Here is an 18,642-nt window from a genome sequence, read left to right as displayed (position 1 = left end):
ACATACAGGCACAAATCTGGGGAAGGTTACAGGAATATTTCTGCTGCTTTGAAGATCCCAATGAGCACAGTGGCCTCCATCATCCGTAAGTGGAAGATGTTTGAAACCACCAGGACTCTTTGTAGAGCTGGCCGGTCATCTAAACTGAGCGATCGGGGGAGAAGGGCCTTAATCAGGGAGGTGACCAAGAACCCGACGGTCACTCTGTCAGAGCTCCAGAGGTCTTCTGTGGAGAGAGGAGAACCTTCCAGAAGGACAACCATCTCTGCAGCAATCCACCAATCAGGCCTGTATGGTCAAGTGGCCAAACTGAAGCCACTCTTTAGTAATAGGCACATGGCAGCCCCACCTGGAGTTTGCCAAAAGGCACCTGAAGGACTCTCAGACCATGAGAAACAAAATTCTCTGTTCTAATGTGACAAAGATTGAACTCTTTGGTGTGAATGCCAGGCGTCACATTTGGAGGAAACCAGGCACCGCTCATCCCCAGGCCAATACCATCCCTACAGTGAAGCATGGTGGTGGCAGCATCATGCTGTGGGGATGTTTTTCTGCAGCAGGAACTGGGAGACTAGTCAGGATAAAGGGAAAGATGACTGCTGCAATGTACAGAGACATCCTGGATGAATACCTGCTCCAGAGCGCTCTTGACCTCAGACTGGGGCGACGTTCATCTTTCAGCAGGACAACGACCCCAAGCACACAGCCAAGATATCAAAGAAGTGGCTTCAGGACAACTCTGTGAATGTCCTTGAGTGGCCCAGCCAGAGCCCAGACTTGAATCCGATTGAACATCTCTGGAGAGATCTTAAAATGGCTGTGCACCGACGCTTCCCATCCAACCTGATGGAGTTTGAGAGGTGCTGCAAAGAGGAATGGGTGAAACTGGGCAAGGATAGGTGTGCCAAGCTTGTGGCATCATATTCAAAAAGACTTGAGGCTGTAATTGCTGCCAAAGGTGCATCAACAAAGTATTGAGCAAAGGCTGTGAATACTTATGTACATGTGATTTTTTAATAAATTTGCAAAAACCTCAAGTAAACTTTTTTCACGTTGTCATTATGGGGTGTTGTGTGTAGAATTCTGAGGAAAAATGAATTTAATCCATTTTGGAATAAGGCTGTAACATAAAATGTGGAAAAAGTGATGCGTTGTGAATACTTTCCAGATGCACTGTATACACACACATATCTATATATATCTATATCTATATCTATATATATACACACATACACACAAACATATCTATATATATATATATATCTATATCTATATCTATATCTATATATATACTGTATATATCTATACAGTACTCTGCTGCCTCGCAGTTAGTAGACCTGGGTTCACTTCCTGGGTCCTCCCTGTGTGGAGTTTGTATATTCTCCCCGTGTCTGCGTGGGTTTCCTCCCACAGTCCAAAGACATGCAGGTTAGGTGGATTGGCGATTCTAAATTGGCCCTAGTGTGTGGTTGGTGTGTGGGTATATTTGTGTGTGTCCTGCGGTGGGTTGGCACCCTGCCCGGTGATTGTTTCCTGCCTTGTGCCCTGTGTTGGCTGGGATTGGCTCCAGCAGACTCCCATGACCATGTGTTCGGATTCAGCAGGTTGAAAATTGGATGGAGATATAGAGATATATATATATATATATATATATATACACACACACACACACAGTGGGTACGTGGGACCCCCTTCAATTTTTCACTCTTTGTTTTATTGCAGCCATTTGCTAAAATAATTTAAATTCATTTTTTTCATCATTAATGTACACACAGCACCCCATATTGACAGACAAAAAAAAAAAAATTAAATTGTTGCAGATTTATTAAAAAAGAAAAACTGAAATATCACATGGTCCTAAGTATTGAGACCCTTTGCTGTGACACTCGTATATTTAACTCGGGTGCTTTCCATTTCTTCTGATCATCCTTGAGATCACCTTCATTTGAGTCCAGCTGTGTTTGATTATACTGATTGGACTTGATTAGGAAAGCCACACACCTGTCTATATAAGACCTTACATACATACACACACACACACACTTAAATCACATTTAGCCATATTCTTTGAGGGAACTTTAGTTGGGTTCAATACTAATATTTTGTTTTATATTACACAGAGGCTTCAAAATAGGATAATTAAATTAAAAAAAAATTCAGAAATGGTTCTGTAGTACTTTTTATTTCATTTCACTAGACAGAATTTATAGCATACTAATATATAAAATCATGGCAAAATATGATACATCTTTCATGCAACTTGTCCAGGGACAGCTACCTAAGTAATAATAATGTATAAGCACATGACACACAGTATATGCTTATCAGATACTAACTGGTAAGTGGTACTTTTCTGTCAGAAAGATTCTGACAAATATCTAATTAAATAAAAATGTAAGATTTTAGTTCAAAACAAATCCATTTACCTGTAAAGTTTCTGGATTGCATGAGCTGCAGTTTTCCTAACATATGGCGACAAATCACTAGCTGCTTCTTTAATCGCCAGCATCATGATTGGAACAATAATAGGAACTCTGATACTGGATAAAACTCGCAGAGCACTTGCACGGATGAGCTGGTTGGGATCCTATAAAAACACAAGACAAATAAAATAAGGTAAGCTAATACATTACATAGTTTATCTTTAAAATGTTGCTTTTTATAATTTTTAAATCATGGTAGTTAATGGTTTTTATATAATTAAATCAAGGAGGTACACAAAGTTTGCTTAAGAAAAAGTTGATATATGAAAGGAGGGGAATAAATCAAAAATAGTTGTGAATAGACTGTCTCGTCATACTTATTTCAATATCTAAGCTTTAGCTTGAACAGCATTGCACAAAAAAATATATAAATTCTAAGTAAATGCAAGAATATATTGAACTGCCTTATTATTCCCCAAAATGAATATGTGTTTGAATTCATGCCTTTTGTGTTATGAAATTTCTTTATATATCATTTTTCAAATAAAATAAAACTTTGTGTTGTAGATTTTCAACCTCTTGCACCAATGGGGCATTACAGATACAGCACCTTGGACACACAAACGTAAGTGCTGTGCCAGCTGTATGTAACAAATCTACAAATACCTTTTTTTCCCCAAGACTGATGTTAAACTAAATTGAAGTATGATTGAGAACTAGCAGGGGCTGAAATAGGTTTTTGATGTCATAGTGGGGGCTGAAAGAGAAGTTTTTAAAATGACTATCTCCACTGGGGATGTCTGCTGGCAGTTTTAAGGTTCTGAAGACTAAAGATTGAAAAGGAATCTTAATACGTCATTTTTTTACTTGTACATCAGCACTCTACTTTCACTTTAAACTTTTCTTTTAAAATACAAATATTTCAACAGTTTAATTTACACAGATGAAAAGACATAAATATAAACGTTTACCTAAGAATCAACCATAGCTTCAATGTAAGACATGAAAATTGATTGGCATAATAGACTTCCAGAGTCCTAGTTTTGAATCCCAGACAAAGTATGTTCTTCCATGTCCATGTGAATATTTCTCCCACATCCCAGAAAACTTCAGGTTAGGTTAACTGCCCACTCTAAATTATTACTCTCATATTAGTAAGTACAGGTGTATGTATTAGTGTGCCCTGTTGCACCCAATCCAGAGAGGATTACTGCCTTCTACCCATGAACATGAAATGGGATAAGAAAAACAGAAAGAACAAAAAAAAAATAAACCAGAAATCACTAAAAATTAAAATGAAAAATGTTTATAAAATAAAACAGTTTCTACATTATAAAATAAAACTGTTTCTAATTCTAACATTAATCTAAATAAAAAAAAAAAACTGAAAATATGGAACAAAACAAATGATGATGCAATTTGTTTTTTAGTATATAAAATTTAAGATTAGCATAACATAGCTCCTCAAAATTAATTTAGATGAATTAAACAAAACAAACATCAACATATTTTTTTAGCTCACTCAGATTGTTTAAGCACAGTTATACTGATAAACAACTTCTACTTTAATTAAAAAATAAATAAACTCTCCCTACCTCACAAAAAATATTTTCTCTTCAGCTCAAATAAAGTAAAATACTTAACCAGAAAGATAAGTTTGTAGTACTTTTTCCATTAAAGGATAAGTATTTTTCAAGTCAAAGTTATTTCTTACAATTCAAAGTACAATGGAACCTCGGTTCACGAACGCCTCGGTACATGTACAACTCGGTTTACAACCAAAAAGTTCACCAAACTTTTGCCTCGGTTCACGGCCACACACTCGGTATACGAACAAGCCAGTTTCCCTTTCGGTTTGTACATGTTCAGTCTATCCCTGTGCATTTCCTGTGCACCGAGCGAGCGAGCAAGAGAGAGAGAGGGAGCGCGACACACACACACACACACACACACACACACACACACAGGCACGCGAGACACAGGCACACACACACAGGGCGCAAGACAAAGGCACACACACAGGCGCACAAGGCGCTCCAGGCTCTAGAAAGAGACACACACACACGAGAGAGAGAGAGCGAGCGAGCGAGCAAGTGAGAGAGGGAAGGCTGGACGCATAAGGTAGAAAAGGCTTGTTTTTGTTTTCAGTTCTGTTTACAGCGGTTGGTTCGTAGCGTGCATTGTGGCAGTGTAACTTTTCTTGCTGCTTTATTAAATTACGGATTTTTCAAATGTTCATTTTTTTCATTAAAAAAAGTGTTTACAGCGATCGGGTCATAAGGCTATAGCGCAAACTCTTGCAATGTTAGTTTTTTCTGTTGTTCAAGGTTTTCTCAGTGTCATTCAATGTTTTTACATTTAGTTTACTATTAGATGTGCATTCTATCGTATAATCTATACTAATAAAAGGCAAAGCACTGACTGACTGACTGACTGACTCACTCACTCACTCACTAATTCTCCAACTTCCCGTGTAGGTAGAAGGCTGAAATTTGGCAGGCTTATTCCTTACAGCTTACTTACAAAAGTTAAGCAGGTTTCATTTCGAAATTCTACAAGTAACGGTCATAACGGTCGATAACGGTCGACAACGTCCGCCATGTTGAACTTTCTTATTTATGGCCCAATCTTCACGAAATTTGGTAGGCGGCTTCCCTGCGCTAACCGAAACCGATGTACGTACTTATTGCGATAGTATGACGCCACTGTCGGCCTCCATACTGAACTTTCCAACATCACTAATTTTCCAACTTCCCGTGTAGGTAGAAGGCTGACCCCATCTTCACAAAATTTGGTAGGTGGTTTCCCTGCGCTAACCAAAACCGATGTACGTACTTATTTCGGTGGTATGACACCACTGTCGGCCGCCATATTGAACTTTCCAACGTCACTAATTCTCCAACTTCCCGTGTAGGTAGAAGGCTGAAATTTGGCAGGCTCATTCATTACAGCTTACTTACAAAAGTTAAGCAGGTATCATTTCGAAATACTACGCGTAACGGTCATAACGGTCAACAACGCCCGCCATGTTGAACTTTCTTATTCATGGCCCCATCTTCACGAAATTAGGTAGGCGGCTTCCCTGCGCTAACTGAAACCAATGTACGTACTTATTTCGGTGGTATGACGCCACTGTCAGCCACCATATTGAACTTTCCAACGTCACTAATTCTCCAAACTTCCCGTGTAGGTAGAAGGCTGAAATTTGGCAGGCTCATTCCTTACAACTTACTTACAAAAGGTAAGCAGGTTTCATTTCGAAATTCTATGCGTAACGGTCAACAACGTCTGCCATGTTGAACTTTCTTATTGATGGCCCCATCTTCACGAAATTTGGTAGGCGTCTTCCCTGCGCTAACCGAAACCAATGTACATACTTATTTTGGGGGTATGACGCCACAGTCAGCCGCCATATTGAACTTTCCAACATCACTAATTCTCCAAACTTCCCGTGTAGGTGGAAGGCTGAAATTTGGTACTTATTTCAGTAGTATGATGCCACTGTCAGCCGCCATATTGAACTTTTCAACAGTCAGTTACTTATGGGCCCATCTTCAAGAAATTTGGTAGGCGGGTTCCCAACGCTAACTGAATCCTACTTACGTACATATATACGTCCATAGCCTGCAGCTCGGTCACCGTGTGAGGCGGCGTTGGGTCCCTAATCCCAACGCCTCCCATGTTGTTGGTTGCCAGCCTATATAAGGCCGTCCGTCGCTCCAGTCTCTACATTCCCATCCTTGCTTTGCCATAGGATTTACGTCTCCCTGCTGATAACTACAGCCTTTTTATTTAATCCACGGCTTCTCTGCTGTTTTATTGTTCATTTATTACGATTATAGTTATTGTGTAGGTATTTTAGACTTACTTTACATTGTTCAAGTACCCATTTCCTTTATCGTCCCAACCGTACCACCACTAACATGTCTATCAAAGTGATCACCATCGATCAAAGAACTGTCACTTACCGAGTGGTTTCCTTGCCCGGAGATGGCACCTACCTTTTCCATTCTCTGTTACATATTGCACAGTCATATCAGGCTCACTCTTGATATCTGGATGAACATTGTGTCTTATGTATTGAATGACTGGGACAGGTTCAAGGTGTGGACTGATGACAGTACAGGAGATAATTATACTACACAGGAGCATTATAAGAGTGAAATGCTTAAGCCCTTCACCTATGCATCTGCATGTGAGTTGATGGCTGCCACTGAATTGTTCGGTTGTCGCTTTCAAGTGTACCGGAATGGCCAAATATTTTACACCTTTGGACAACCGCCAATGCCTCTTAAACATCTTAGATTCACAGGTGACGATTTCAGTAGTGGACACTTTGATGTTTATGAATGTTTAAACTCTCAAAAGCTGGATGTGAAGTTATCGATGAAACTGGTTATATACTTACAACGCTTGACAGATGCCGAATGTCACTTCAACACAAGTCCTACAAATACTGTCTTAATTGAAACAAACCATGAAACTCAAACCGATTATGACAGCAGCAATCCAAGCTGTGAGATTTGAAACAAGATTACTGTTCACATGGCCAACTGTACACTGCATGCTCAAGAGTAAGTTCAGCGCACAGCTTGGTTATATTACAACCGGAGGGCTGAACTCACAATGTGGTATACAAAGAGATCCTTAACAAATAATTATTGGTATATTTTCCCTCAGTTTAAAAAGGTTTAATTTTCTTCTTAATAAAAATTTTAAGGCAGTACTTCGCCGCTGCGAAGTGCAGGTATTTTGCTAGTTAACTATATTTGTGCTTAAAAATCTTTAAAAAAAATATATTTACATACAGTTCGTAGGGTCTGGAACGGATTAATTGTATTTACACAATCCTATGGGGGAAATTGCTTCGGTTCCAGAGTTTTGGAACGAATTATGGTCGTGAACCGAAGTTCCACTGTATATATTAATCTACCACAAGGTGTTCCAAAATGAAGTGCTTTTTTAAAATTTTAAAAATACCTTATCTATTCCTGCAGTTTGCAATGGGGCTAAGGGGACCAGGGTCCAAAGTTGAATAAAAAAAGACTTAAAACATACCAAATACGTCCACTTTCAAGCAGCCAAGGTTTCAACTTAAGAAAACAACCCTTCTGTGTATATAAGGAATCCCTGGGATAATAAGACTGGGTAAAAATGTTATTACACATTCTTAGATCTATTTTACTTGAGGTAAGAATACATTTACTGTTCACTTGTCTGCTCATAGCTGCCACTGTAGGTGAGGTTTAGACATACATAAGGAAGTTGATCAGTAATGGTTGTCAATCACAAATCATCTTTCGAATATAATTCAAACATATTTCAAAAAGGTTATACTTGAAGACAAAAGCTGACATTTGACAGTGAAAGACTAGTTTTCTTTTACCCTCACTAATCTTAGCATTGAGATACTCCAGACGGGCTATGCAAAGCTTCAGTATTTTACTAATCTGACTTTGTACTTCACTATCACCACTGACTTTTTTGCAATTTTGAATGGTTATTTGTTACCTTCATTAGAAAAAATGTCTATCTTGCTACCATGCACTTTTATCTACAAGTATACTTGGAGCAGTTTTACTAAATGCACTCTGTCATCCTCATTGACTCAGCACAAGTTAAAGACGCATACAGCGCCACCCCACTGCCTGAGCTTGAGAAAGCAGATCATAACCTGGTTCTGCTTCAGCCTCACTACAAACAAAAAGTGAGGGAGCTACCTACAACCACGCGCTCATTCAGGAAGTGGTCCCTTGAGGCAGAGCAGGCTCTGAGGGACTGCTTTGGAACTACGGACTGGGATATCCTGCAGGGGTCACATAGTAAGAACATTGAGGAGGTTGTTGACTGCACTACTGACTATATCAACTTCTTTATGGACATTGTAGTTCCAGTAAGAACAGTATGCTGATATGCTAACAACAAGTCATGGATTACAAGCGACATCAAGGGCCTTTTGAACCAGAAGAAAAGGGCTTTTAAAGGTTGTGATCAGCATTAGCTCAAGCGTGTGCAGAAGGAACTCCAAGTCCAGCTCAGGGCGGCGAAGGTGCAGTACAGGAGAAAGCTGGAGCAGAAGTTGCAGAATATCAGCATGAAGGAAGTGTGGGATGGGATGAAGATCATCACTGGATGCAGCTCGAAGTGGGGTGCCACCACAGAGAGAGACGTGGAGAGAGCAAACCAAATGAACAACTTCTTTACCCTAACCCACTCTCACATTGGAGTACTGCACCCTCCACCCATTCTTCTGCTGATACCAGCGTAGGAGAGACATCCCCACCCACAATTATGGTAGCCCAGGTGAGCAAAGAGCCGAGGACACTTCGTGCCAGCAAAGCAGTGAGTCCAGAGGCAGTATCGCCACGATCGCTGAAGGCTTGTGCGCTGGAACTGGGGAGTCCTCTACAGTGCATCTTCAACGTGAGCCTGGAACAGGGGAGAGTCCCGAGGCTTTGGAAAACATCTTGCATCATCCCAGTTCTAAAGGTATCACGTCCTAGTGAGCTGAATGACTTCTGGTCTGTCGCTCTGACATCACATGTGATGAAGATCATGGAGTGGCTGCTGCTTCACCACCTGAGGCCACAGGTCCACCACGCCCTCGACCCTCTGCAGTTCGCATACCAGGAGAAGGTGGGAGCGGAGGATGCCATCGTCTATATGCTACACCGATCCCTCTCCCACTTGAACAGAGGCAGTGGTGCTGTAAGAATTATGTTTCTGGACTTCTCTAGCGCCTTCAAACCATCCAACCTCTGCTCCTTAGTGACAAGCTTACAGAGGTGGGAGTAGATACATACCTGGTGGCATGGATCGTAGACTATCTTACAGACAGACCTCAATATGTGCATCTCGGGAACTGCAGGTCTAACATTGTAGTCAGCAACACAGGAACGCCACAGGGGACTGTACTTTCTCTGGTCCTGTTCAGCCTATATACATCAGACTTACAATACAACTCTGAGTCCTGCCACTTGCAAAAGTTCGCTGACAACACTGCTATCATGGGCTGCGTCAGGACTGGGCAGAAGGAGGAGTATAGGAACCTAATCAAAGACTTTGTTAAATGGTGTGACTCAAACCACTTACACCTGAACACCAGAAAAACCAAGGAGCTGGTGGTGGATTTTAGGAGGCCCAGGCCCCTCATGGACCCCGTGAAGGTACAGACCTATAAGTACCTGGGAGTGCAGCTGGATGACAAATTGGACTGGACTGCTAATACTGATGCTCTGTGCAAGAGAGGACAGAGCCGACTATACTTCCTTAGGAGACTGGCATCCTTCAAAATCTGCAATAAGATGCTGCAGATGTTCTATCAGACGGTTGTGGTGAGCAAACTTTTCTATGCAGTGGTGTGCTGGGGAGGCAGCATAAAGGACGACGCCTCACGTCTGGACAAACTGGTGAGGAAGGCAGGCTCTATTGTAGGCACAGAGCTGGACAGTTTGACATCCGTGGCAGAGCGACGGGCACTGAGCAGGCTCCTGTCAATCATGGAGAATCCACTGAACAGCATCATCTCCAGACAAAGGAGCAGCTTCAGCGACAGACTGCTGTCACTGTCCTGCTCCACTGACAGACTGAGGAGATTGTTTCTCCCCCAAACTATGCAGCTCTTTAATTCCACCCCTTTTCAGGGGGGTATTGTTAAACGTTAACATCATACAAAGTTATTGTCTGTTTTACCTGCATTTTTATCACTCTTTAATTTTTTTTAATCAGTATGCTGCTGCTGGAGTATGTGAATTTCCCCTTGGGATTAATAAAGTAAGTATCTAAAAGTATTACTTTTAATCTAATTCTGTCCCATTCACTTGTAAACCTTATATTCCTGACCAATGTTTAATGTTAAAACCTTCTCATAAACGCAAATACAAAATAACTCGTAATTGTGATTTTCTGCTTATTAGAACAGCTTAAAATCCCCACTTTAAAGAGCCTCATTTAGCCTTAGCCAATACACTGTGTCCAATAATTAGTCTCCACCTTGTATGGCTGTTGGTTTGACACATAATGCCTAAAAAACAAGGTGTAATGAAAAATATCCAGGCCACCTTGTATTAAAATATTGCTGCACCTGTAAAGAAGAAAAAAGTAGAGGGGTTGTGTAGAACCCGATACTGTGACGATCCCGCCTTTCCAGTTGAGTCCCTAGGTGCCCACTGGCTTTTTATTTTGAATTACACAATATAAATGGTACCCTGTCGCTGACCACTGAACACTTCCAAAATAATAAAACAAGTTTGCCTTTGAGCTGCCTGCTCTGTTACATTGCTTGTTATTCTCACCATGTTGCAGTCTTACCAACTAACCTGTATTCCGCCTGATTCTTTCCAGGACAGTAAGCCATAAAATCAGCAATGAAAAGGTGCTTAAATCCTTACAATGCTGACAACAAGTTTCATTATATTCTTACTAATATTTGTACTTTTGTTTTAAATTCATGGTACATCTGCAAAGCTTGTAGCATTTGTAACAACACTGTGTGGGTCCCATTTGTAGGTCTTAACTGTTGCCCTACTCTTCAAACATATTGTGATGTGTTTTGCTGTTACAAGGACAGCTGAGGGGAATGCAAAGCAGGGTGGTTGTGGAAATCAGGGAAAGTATTTTTTGTGAGGTCACCGAGCACATCTGAAGGAAGATTAGAATAGTTAGATTAGATTAGGAGATATATATATATATATATATATATATATATATATATATATATATATATAGATAGATAGATAGATAGATAGATAGATAGATACTTTATTAATCCCAAGGGGAAATTCACATAATCCAGCAGCAGTATACTGATACAAAAACAATATTAAATTAAATAGTAATAAAAATGCATGTAAAAGCAGACAATAACTTTGAATAATGTTACTCCCCCGGGTGGAATTGAAGAGTCGCATAGTGTGGGGGAGGAACAATCTCCTCAGTCTGTCAGTGGAGCAAGACAGTGACAAAAGTCTGTCACTGAAGCTACTCCTCTGCCCGGAGATGACACTGTTCAGTGGATGCAGTGGATTCTTCAAGATTGACAGGAGTTTGCTTAATGCCCGTCGCTCTGCCACAGATGTTAAACTGTCCAACTTTACTCCTACAATAGAGCCTGCCTTCTTAACAAGTTTGTCCAGTCGTGAGGCGTCCTTCATCTTTATGCTGCCTCCCCAGCACACCACCAGGTAGAAGAGGGCACTCGCCACAACCGTCTGGTAGAACATCTGCAGCATCTTATTGCAGATGTTGAAGTATGCCAACCTTCTAAGAAAGTATAGTCGGCGCTGACCTTTCTTACACAGAGTATCAGTATTTGCAGTCCAGTCCAATTTGTCATCCAGCTGCACTCCCAGGTATTTATAGGTCTGCACCCTCTGCACACAGTCTCCTCTGATGATCACGGGGTCCATGAGGGGCCTGGGCCTCCTAAAATCCACCACCAGCTCCTTGGTCTTGCAGGTGTTCAGGGATGAGAAATAGTGCTTTTGTGTCAAAAACGCTAAGCTGTCAGTACTAGCTGGAGTTCTAGACAATGGTACAGATGCTTCCATTTTATAAAGTGCAGTACTAGGGTTGTGCTGTGTTAACCATTATGAATGTAGTAAAAAGTCAAGCAAAATGACACCCTTTATTTGCTAACTAAAAAGATTACAATATGCAAGCTTTCGAGGCAACTCGGGCCGTTTCTTCAGGCAAGATGTAATTACAAGTGGCTAATTATTTTATATCATGACAGTGAAGTAAACACTTTAACTTGAAAATTTCCAAACTTACACTTTAAAATAAAACAAAAGGTCATCTATTACCATTCAAGAAATTATTAAAATTGTTTTTAAAAAATTTAAAAGGTATTTATTCTTAGAATATATAACCAAAAAAAAAACTCAAACACTGGAAAACTTATACCAACAAATAGCACTATCCTGGTGTAAGCAGCAGTACACTTAATCACGTGAAGCTAGCAGACCTTCTAGTTAGCATTTTGTTTTATTAGTCCTATTAGAGTATCTGTGTGCTTGCTGGAGAAAAGAAAGACTGTATTAGTTGAAGAGTGTAGTTCAGTTGTAGAAATTAATATTTATACAGGGACTTTCAAGTTGACATTCAAGAGGTTACTAGAACAAAATCCCATGGCAAGTGCTAATGCAAAAACTTACAATTCAGCAACAGCAAAAAAGTAGCATACTACTAATTCTATGAGTAATGCATCAGAATCAAGAAACCCTTCTGTTCACACCCATCCCAGAGGTTACCGACATCATCATATAGAAAAAAGTCCTCATAAGTCGACACAGTGCAGTTATCACAACAGACAGACATGTCATAAAGGTCATGTCAGTGTGAACTTCGTGATTTGAACATGAAGCCCTTTCATGTCACCGTTGTGTAGGAATTAAAAGGTGCATGACAACAAGAACTTGAAAGAGCTGAATGCTGCCATACGCCAGGAGGTAAACACCTCATCCTCTACACTAAGGTCTATTTTCATGAACATGTTATGGCACAGAGACCTTTGCACCATTCCTAAGGACGTATGTTCACCATAACCTTTAAAATGATAATACCAAAAAACCTTTATGTGCATCTGCAGGATGTTATTCTTTAATTAACAGTAAAAGTCTTAAAATACATTGACACTAAAACTGGACTACTTTTTGTGTGACAGCCTGTACATTAGATTTAAACAAAATGTTGTATAATAAAATACTGTATAGTAAGCAAAAAGAGTAGTTTGTAACAATTAAACAAACAAAAATACTTATATAACCCTTTGAAGTGATCTAAAGAAGAATACAAAATAAAATGAGATCCAGACTGAATAGTTGTGTCAAAAAGAAAAAACAAATCCTACAAGTACACCCTGAACATATCTTACAGTCTTTCTTTTGGAATGTTTTATTTGAAGACTTAGTATTGAGGCAAAATTGATAATATGCATCCTTTCCAATATATTCAATGGCTATATTTCCACAAATAGTTCTGATCCTTTCCGGTTATACAGGGTGCAACAGAAATAACTCCCACATTTCGAAAAATCACTGTGGGGTCTCCAAAGCACGTAGACGGGTGCGGTCCATTCCATTAGGTACGGTACATAATAAAGTTTTTAGTCGTCACCATGCCGTGGTCAGGTGAGCATCGAGGCTGTGTAGTGGAGGCTTTTTCCAAAAATGGCGAATCTGTAGCTGCAACGCAGAGGGTGTTTCACACGCGGTTCGGTTTACATGCTAATGAAAGTGTTCCAAACCGTAAAATGATTTTGCTGTGGGTTCAAAGAGTAAGGGCAACAGGAGGTTTTCAAACATCGTCCTCAGTCCTTGGACCAACTAAAGGAAGAAATTGAGGGAATTTCACCCGACATGCTAGTGAGAGTGATGGAAAACTTCCAAGGACGTCTCCAAATGTGCATCAGCTGTCAAGGCCACCATTTGGATGATAAAACTTTTTTATATCTACATTTGGGAAATAAAAAGTTTTTGGTGATACCTCGTAGCATTTTTTTTTCAATCTCCCTTTGAAATGTGGTAAATGAGTTATTTCTGTCGCACCCTGTATGTATCAAAAAAACTATTTTAAACATTTCTGAAATAAAACACAGCTGCAAGAATTGAACCATCTTAATAACAGAACATAAAATAGAGAATTTAGGCAAACATATTCAAAACTGAATGGTTTCAATCAGAAATCAACAAATAGTATCTTTCTGTAAGAGGAAGAAAGGAATGGATGGTGCTTGAAGTGTGACTGAATCACAAGGCATGAGGTGTGATGGTTTGTGGGTGCTTTTCAAGGTATACTTGATGGGCATAGCTACCAATGCATTTTGTAGCAACAAGCCATCCCTTCTGATTTGCTCTCAGCTGGGGTGTCACTCAGTTTTTAGTAAGACAATGACCTAAAACGTACTTCCAGGCTTTAGAAAAGCTATTTAACAAAGAAGAATGATGGAGTGCCATAATAAATGAGCTTGCCTCTACAGTCACTCCAACTAACCCTAGTAGAAATGAATTGTGAGGAGTTGAAACATAGAGTGAAAAAACAAGCATTTCAAGTGGGTGTTGAAGCAAAGGGTGGCTACTGTGAAGAATCTAAATGTATCAGATTTGTTAAACACTTTTTAGTCAGTACAGAATCGTGCATGTGTTATTTTATAGTTCGGATGTCTTCATATTATTCTAAAATGTAGGAAGCAGTAAAGCTAAAGAACAACTTTTTTTCCTTTTCACAAAAGTTTTAACAACTGAGGAAGCAATTAAAAAATTTATATTTATTATTAGGGAATTCCTCATTAGTTGCAAAAATGTTGAAACCTAATGAGATATTTTAAAACCCAATGAAAAAAGTTAAGCATTATTGTTTCTCATAGCCACAAACACAGTGACTCACACAAACCCTTTTCATCCATTGCTCATTGACCTACCTGCCAGTGACAGGTCTCATAAAAAAAGTCTGCCACTAATGCTGACAAGCACTCTTCCTTATAATCAGTGCTCTTTGTATTAAAAAACTATCAATTAATTTATTATTAAAATTTCAAGTGTTTAATTTAATAATTTATTGTAATTGATCATACAGTAAAAAGATTGTGATGTAAATATAACAACGCAAACCAGAACTACATTAAGCAAGTTTAATAACATTAGCATTATTAATTTATATTAGCATTATTAAGTTTACATTATTTGCACTTATTTGTTCAGGAAAACATTAGATGCTCCAAGCTAGTGAAGATAAAATTAAACACTCTGGCATTTTTGACACTCACTTTTTACAAAGTTTACTGTTGCTTTCTAAGAAAGAGCAACTTCTTAAGACGAAAACAACATGCAGTACACTTGTAAACTAAGGGTGAATACTTAATATCAGTTCTGCAAAGGAGTAGAAAGCACAGCAAATGGTTGCACATGAACATTATCAATGGACCTGTCAATGTTTTGCCTGAAAGTGGGTCTTTAAAGAACATCACGTTTCATATGATTTACACTTGAAATGAATACAGTCTTCTCATCTTCCTCACATGTGTACAGCGCTTTTATCATATAGATTCTGGGGGTGTGGTTGTTGCTGTTCATGGCAGCGAGGACATGGCAAGAATAGATACAACTGGAGTGCAGGTGTCACAAAATAGGTTACACTTTTATAATGACAGATAAGCAAATCCCCGGGAACGGAACAATGGACAGCGAGGGTTTACAGTACATGTACTATATTTCCATTATGATTATTGTTGAATATGCTCCAGGTGCCTGCTCTGTGCATACATTAGTACGTCAAAGTATTCAAAACCCCTTTACTTGCTGCACAGTTTATGCTGTAAATTTTAAATAGATAAATTTGTTACTTTTGCCCTTCAATCTACACTCAATAACCCATTATTACAAAGTGAAAATATATTTTCAGAAAGGTTTGCAAATTTATGGAAAAAAACAAAAACTGAAATCTCTCATTCATATACAGTAAGTATTCAGATCCTTTGGCTGCTATTACAGCCTCAAGTCTACTTTGGTAAGTCTCTACAAGCTTTACACACCATAGGAGATTGTGCCAAGCACAATTAGGTTAGATGGGAAGCATCTGTTAAGTGCCATCTTCACCCGTTTCAATGGGTTTAAGTCTAGGCTTTGCTTAGACCACTGAATGACAGTAAGAAATTTTTCCTAGGCAAGGTTGCAAGCACTATGGGGTAGATTTTCTTCAAGTATCTCATTTTATTTGATAGCGTTCATCCTTCCCCTAATTCTGACCAGTCTCCTCCTTATCTCTGCCAATGACAAGTACCACTACAGCATAGCATGATGCTGCTATCACCATGGGGATCTTCGTCAGACATACAGCTTGTACTTTTTAGTTCTATCCAAAGAGTTCAGAATGTGTCTTATCAAACCAGAGAATCTTTTCCTCATGGCTTTTGTCTAGCCACTGTACCATAAGCATCTGATTAATGGAGTTCTGCTAAGATGTTACTACTTCCAACAGGTTCTCACATCTCAGTAAGAGCGACAAAAAGTCCTTCTTACCCCATTACTCATTTTGGGAGAACAGTAAATTCTAGCCAGAGTCTTGGCACATTTTCACGCTAGCTCAATCCCTTTTGTACACAAGTTTTCCGCTCGGTTTTGCAAACTGGCAGCACCCAACGTCAAAGCAGTGCTACTGTTCCTACTGTGTGGTTTCCCTTTAGTTTTTAAACTCACATCCCTGACACGGCCTTTTTAATTGCACTGAAATTAACCACATATCGTTTATTGCATCTCATTGTAATCAACCCTTAACCATATAATGGTGCGCCGAATGGCCAAACTATTCTAAATACCATCACTGCTTTAGAGTTGTTATTTCCAGTGCACCAATGAGTATTTAAGACACTGCATCTGAGTGTGGAATCACAGCAGCTGATCAGGTTCGGTATACAGCATCTTGTACATGCTGTTTCAGCCATGCGTGCAGTCTATATGAGCTGCCCCCATACGTCAAATGCTTCAGAGCCTTTCCTGTAGGTACCTCATGGTTCAGAAACAGTTTCATCCCAAGTGCTTTAAATGCACTCAATCAGTCCATCAATGTTCCTGGTAGAACTGTGTGCACTTGTAAATACAATCACCTCACTGTAAATTTGCACTACAGTTATAATATTGCACAACCTGAGTCACTTTATAAAGCGTGTATTTACATATGATGACGACTGGCATCTAAGTCGATTTAGATTTACAAGCGATATCTTCTTGGAGCTCTTGATATCATTTTTAAGATGAAATGCAGTGAAGCATATTTATTACATTACACAGATACGTTTTAAACTTCATTAAAATAATGTAAATTGTTAATAATTAAACATGTGAAGACACGGTGGCGCAGTGCTAGCAACGAGCTGGCACACCGTTCAAGGATTGTTCCTGCCTTGCACTGTATACTTTCTGGGATTGGCATGATCCTGGATGGATAGATGGATGGAATAATTAAACATGTATTACGAAAATATTTCAATGTTTCAAAAACGCTTTGAAGAATCAGTGTTCTAAGCCTACAGATGGCTTGGCATCTATTACAGATCTGATCATGTGGCGATTGGTTACTTGGAGAAAGGAAAGGAAGGACAGGGATAGGAGGTTAGTACGTTTGAGACAATACTGCTGCAGTAAATTATTTCATCGAAGGTCGCTCACAGTGCAGCAAGCATCTTGCGGGAGGCAGGAACAATCTCTAGACAGGGTGCCAACTAATCGCTAATACTGCACCACCGTGTCCTGATGTTTAATACTTGCTTTAATTCCTATCATTATGAAAATGATATCAAGTATACATCTTAATATTTAAATTGTTCAGAGAGCTGTAATATCATGAATGTAATGTATTTTGTGTGCTGTCGGCAGAAGAGAAAGCCCATTTAAGAAACACGTAGTAATTCATACACATAGAGCACATAAAAGTACACATAGAAAGAAGCATTTAACATGCTACTTTAGTTACGATGGGATCTGAGAAACTAGTAAATTAAATGATTTTAAGATGAAGTTGATGACGTTCCACTTCGATGACAAAATAAAGTACATGATTAAAGTGGAAATTTCGAGATTAAAGTTGACATTTGGATATTTTTTTCAACTGTGTCCCTATTTTGTTTTTCTTTTTTCTGTAACCTAATATGCTTCCATATGACACTCAGACGGTGGGATACAACTCGCCTTTTAATGGCGACTTTGATATCTGACCACTTCTTACTCATTTCGGACACTTTGGGACTTTCTGAACTTGAACTTTCGTTTCTCTGCCACTCTGTTACTCAATCAACTTCCTTTGTTGTTTATATCACTGCTTAAACCAACAAATAGTATGTTTTTCATTGGCTCCACTTGGTATTCGCTGAAATTCTTCTATTCCCCCCATGCTGTTGCCATTGTCTTTTCACAAAACGCTGAGCTTAAGGGCTATTTATATTGATTTGCATATTCAAAGAGGCGTAATTCTGGGAGGAGTTGGGGACTGGAGACAGACGCATGCACGTGCATTACTTTTCACGCTGACTGGGATTTATGTAGCAAAAGAACATGGCAGTTAGCATACGCACACATTTATGCTTCTGGATTTTTTGTGTGTACGCACAAATTTATGCATCTGGATTGTTTTGTGCATAAGCACATTTCCGCTTTTGTCCACATGCCATGTGTTAGTGTGAATTCTACGCACGGCGTTATTCATGAGGCCCCTGCTCTTTACACATTTT

The 18,642-nt window shown here is 39.4% G+C and overlaps 1 protein-coding gene across 1 annotated transcript in view; it reads right to left on the bottom strand.

The window, feature by feature from the left end:
* ap3b1a (adaptor related protein complex 3 subunit beta 1a) overlaps positions 1-18,642 on the bottom strand; it is a 344,324-nt gene that overhangs the window by 275,272 nt on the left and 50,410 nt on the right. The window contains exon 5 of the mRNA XM_039758392.1: positions 2,427-2,587. Within this exon, the coding sequence (XP_039614326.1) occupies positions 2,427-2,587 (161 nt within the window). The remainder of the gene's footprint in view (positions 1-2,426; positions 2,588-18,642) is intronic.

Source organism: Polypterus senegalus, chromosome 7 (genome assembly GCF_016835505.1).
Source record: "Polypterus senegalus isolate Bchr_013 chromosome 7, ASM1683550v1, whole genome shotgun sequence".
Classification (NCBI taxonomy): domain Eukaryota; kingdom Metazoa; phylum Chordata; class Cladistia; order Polypteriformes; family Polypteridae; genus Polypterus; species Polypterus senegalus.
This window is presented reverse-complemented; position numbering and strand designations above follow the sequence as displayed.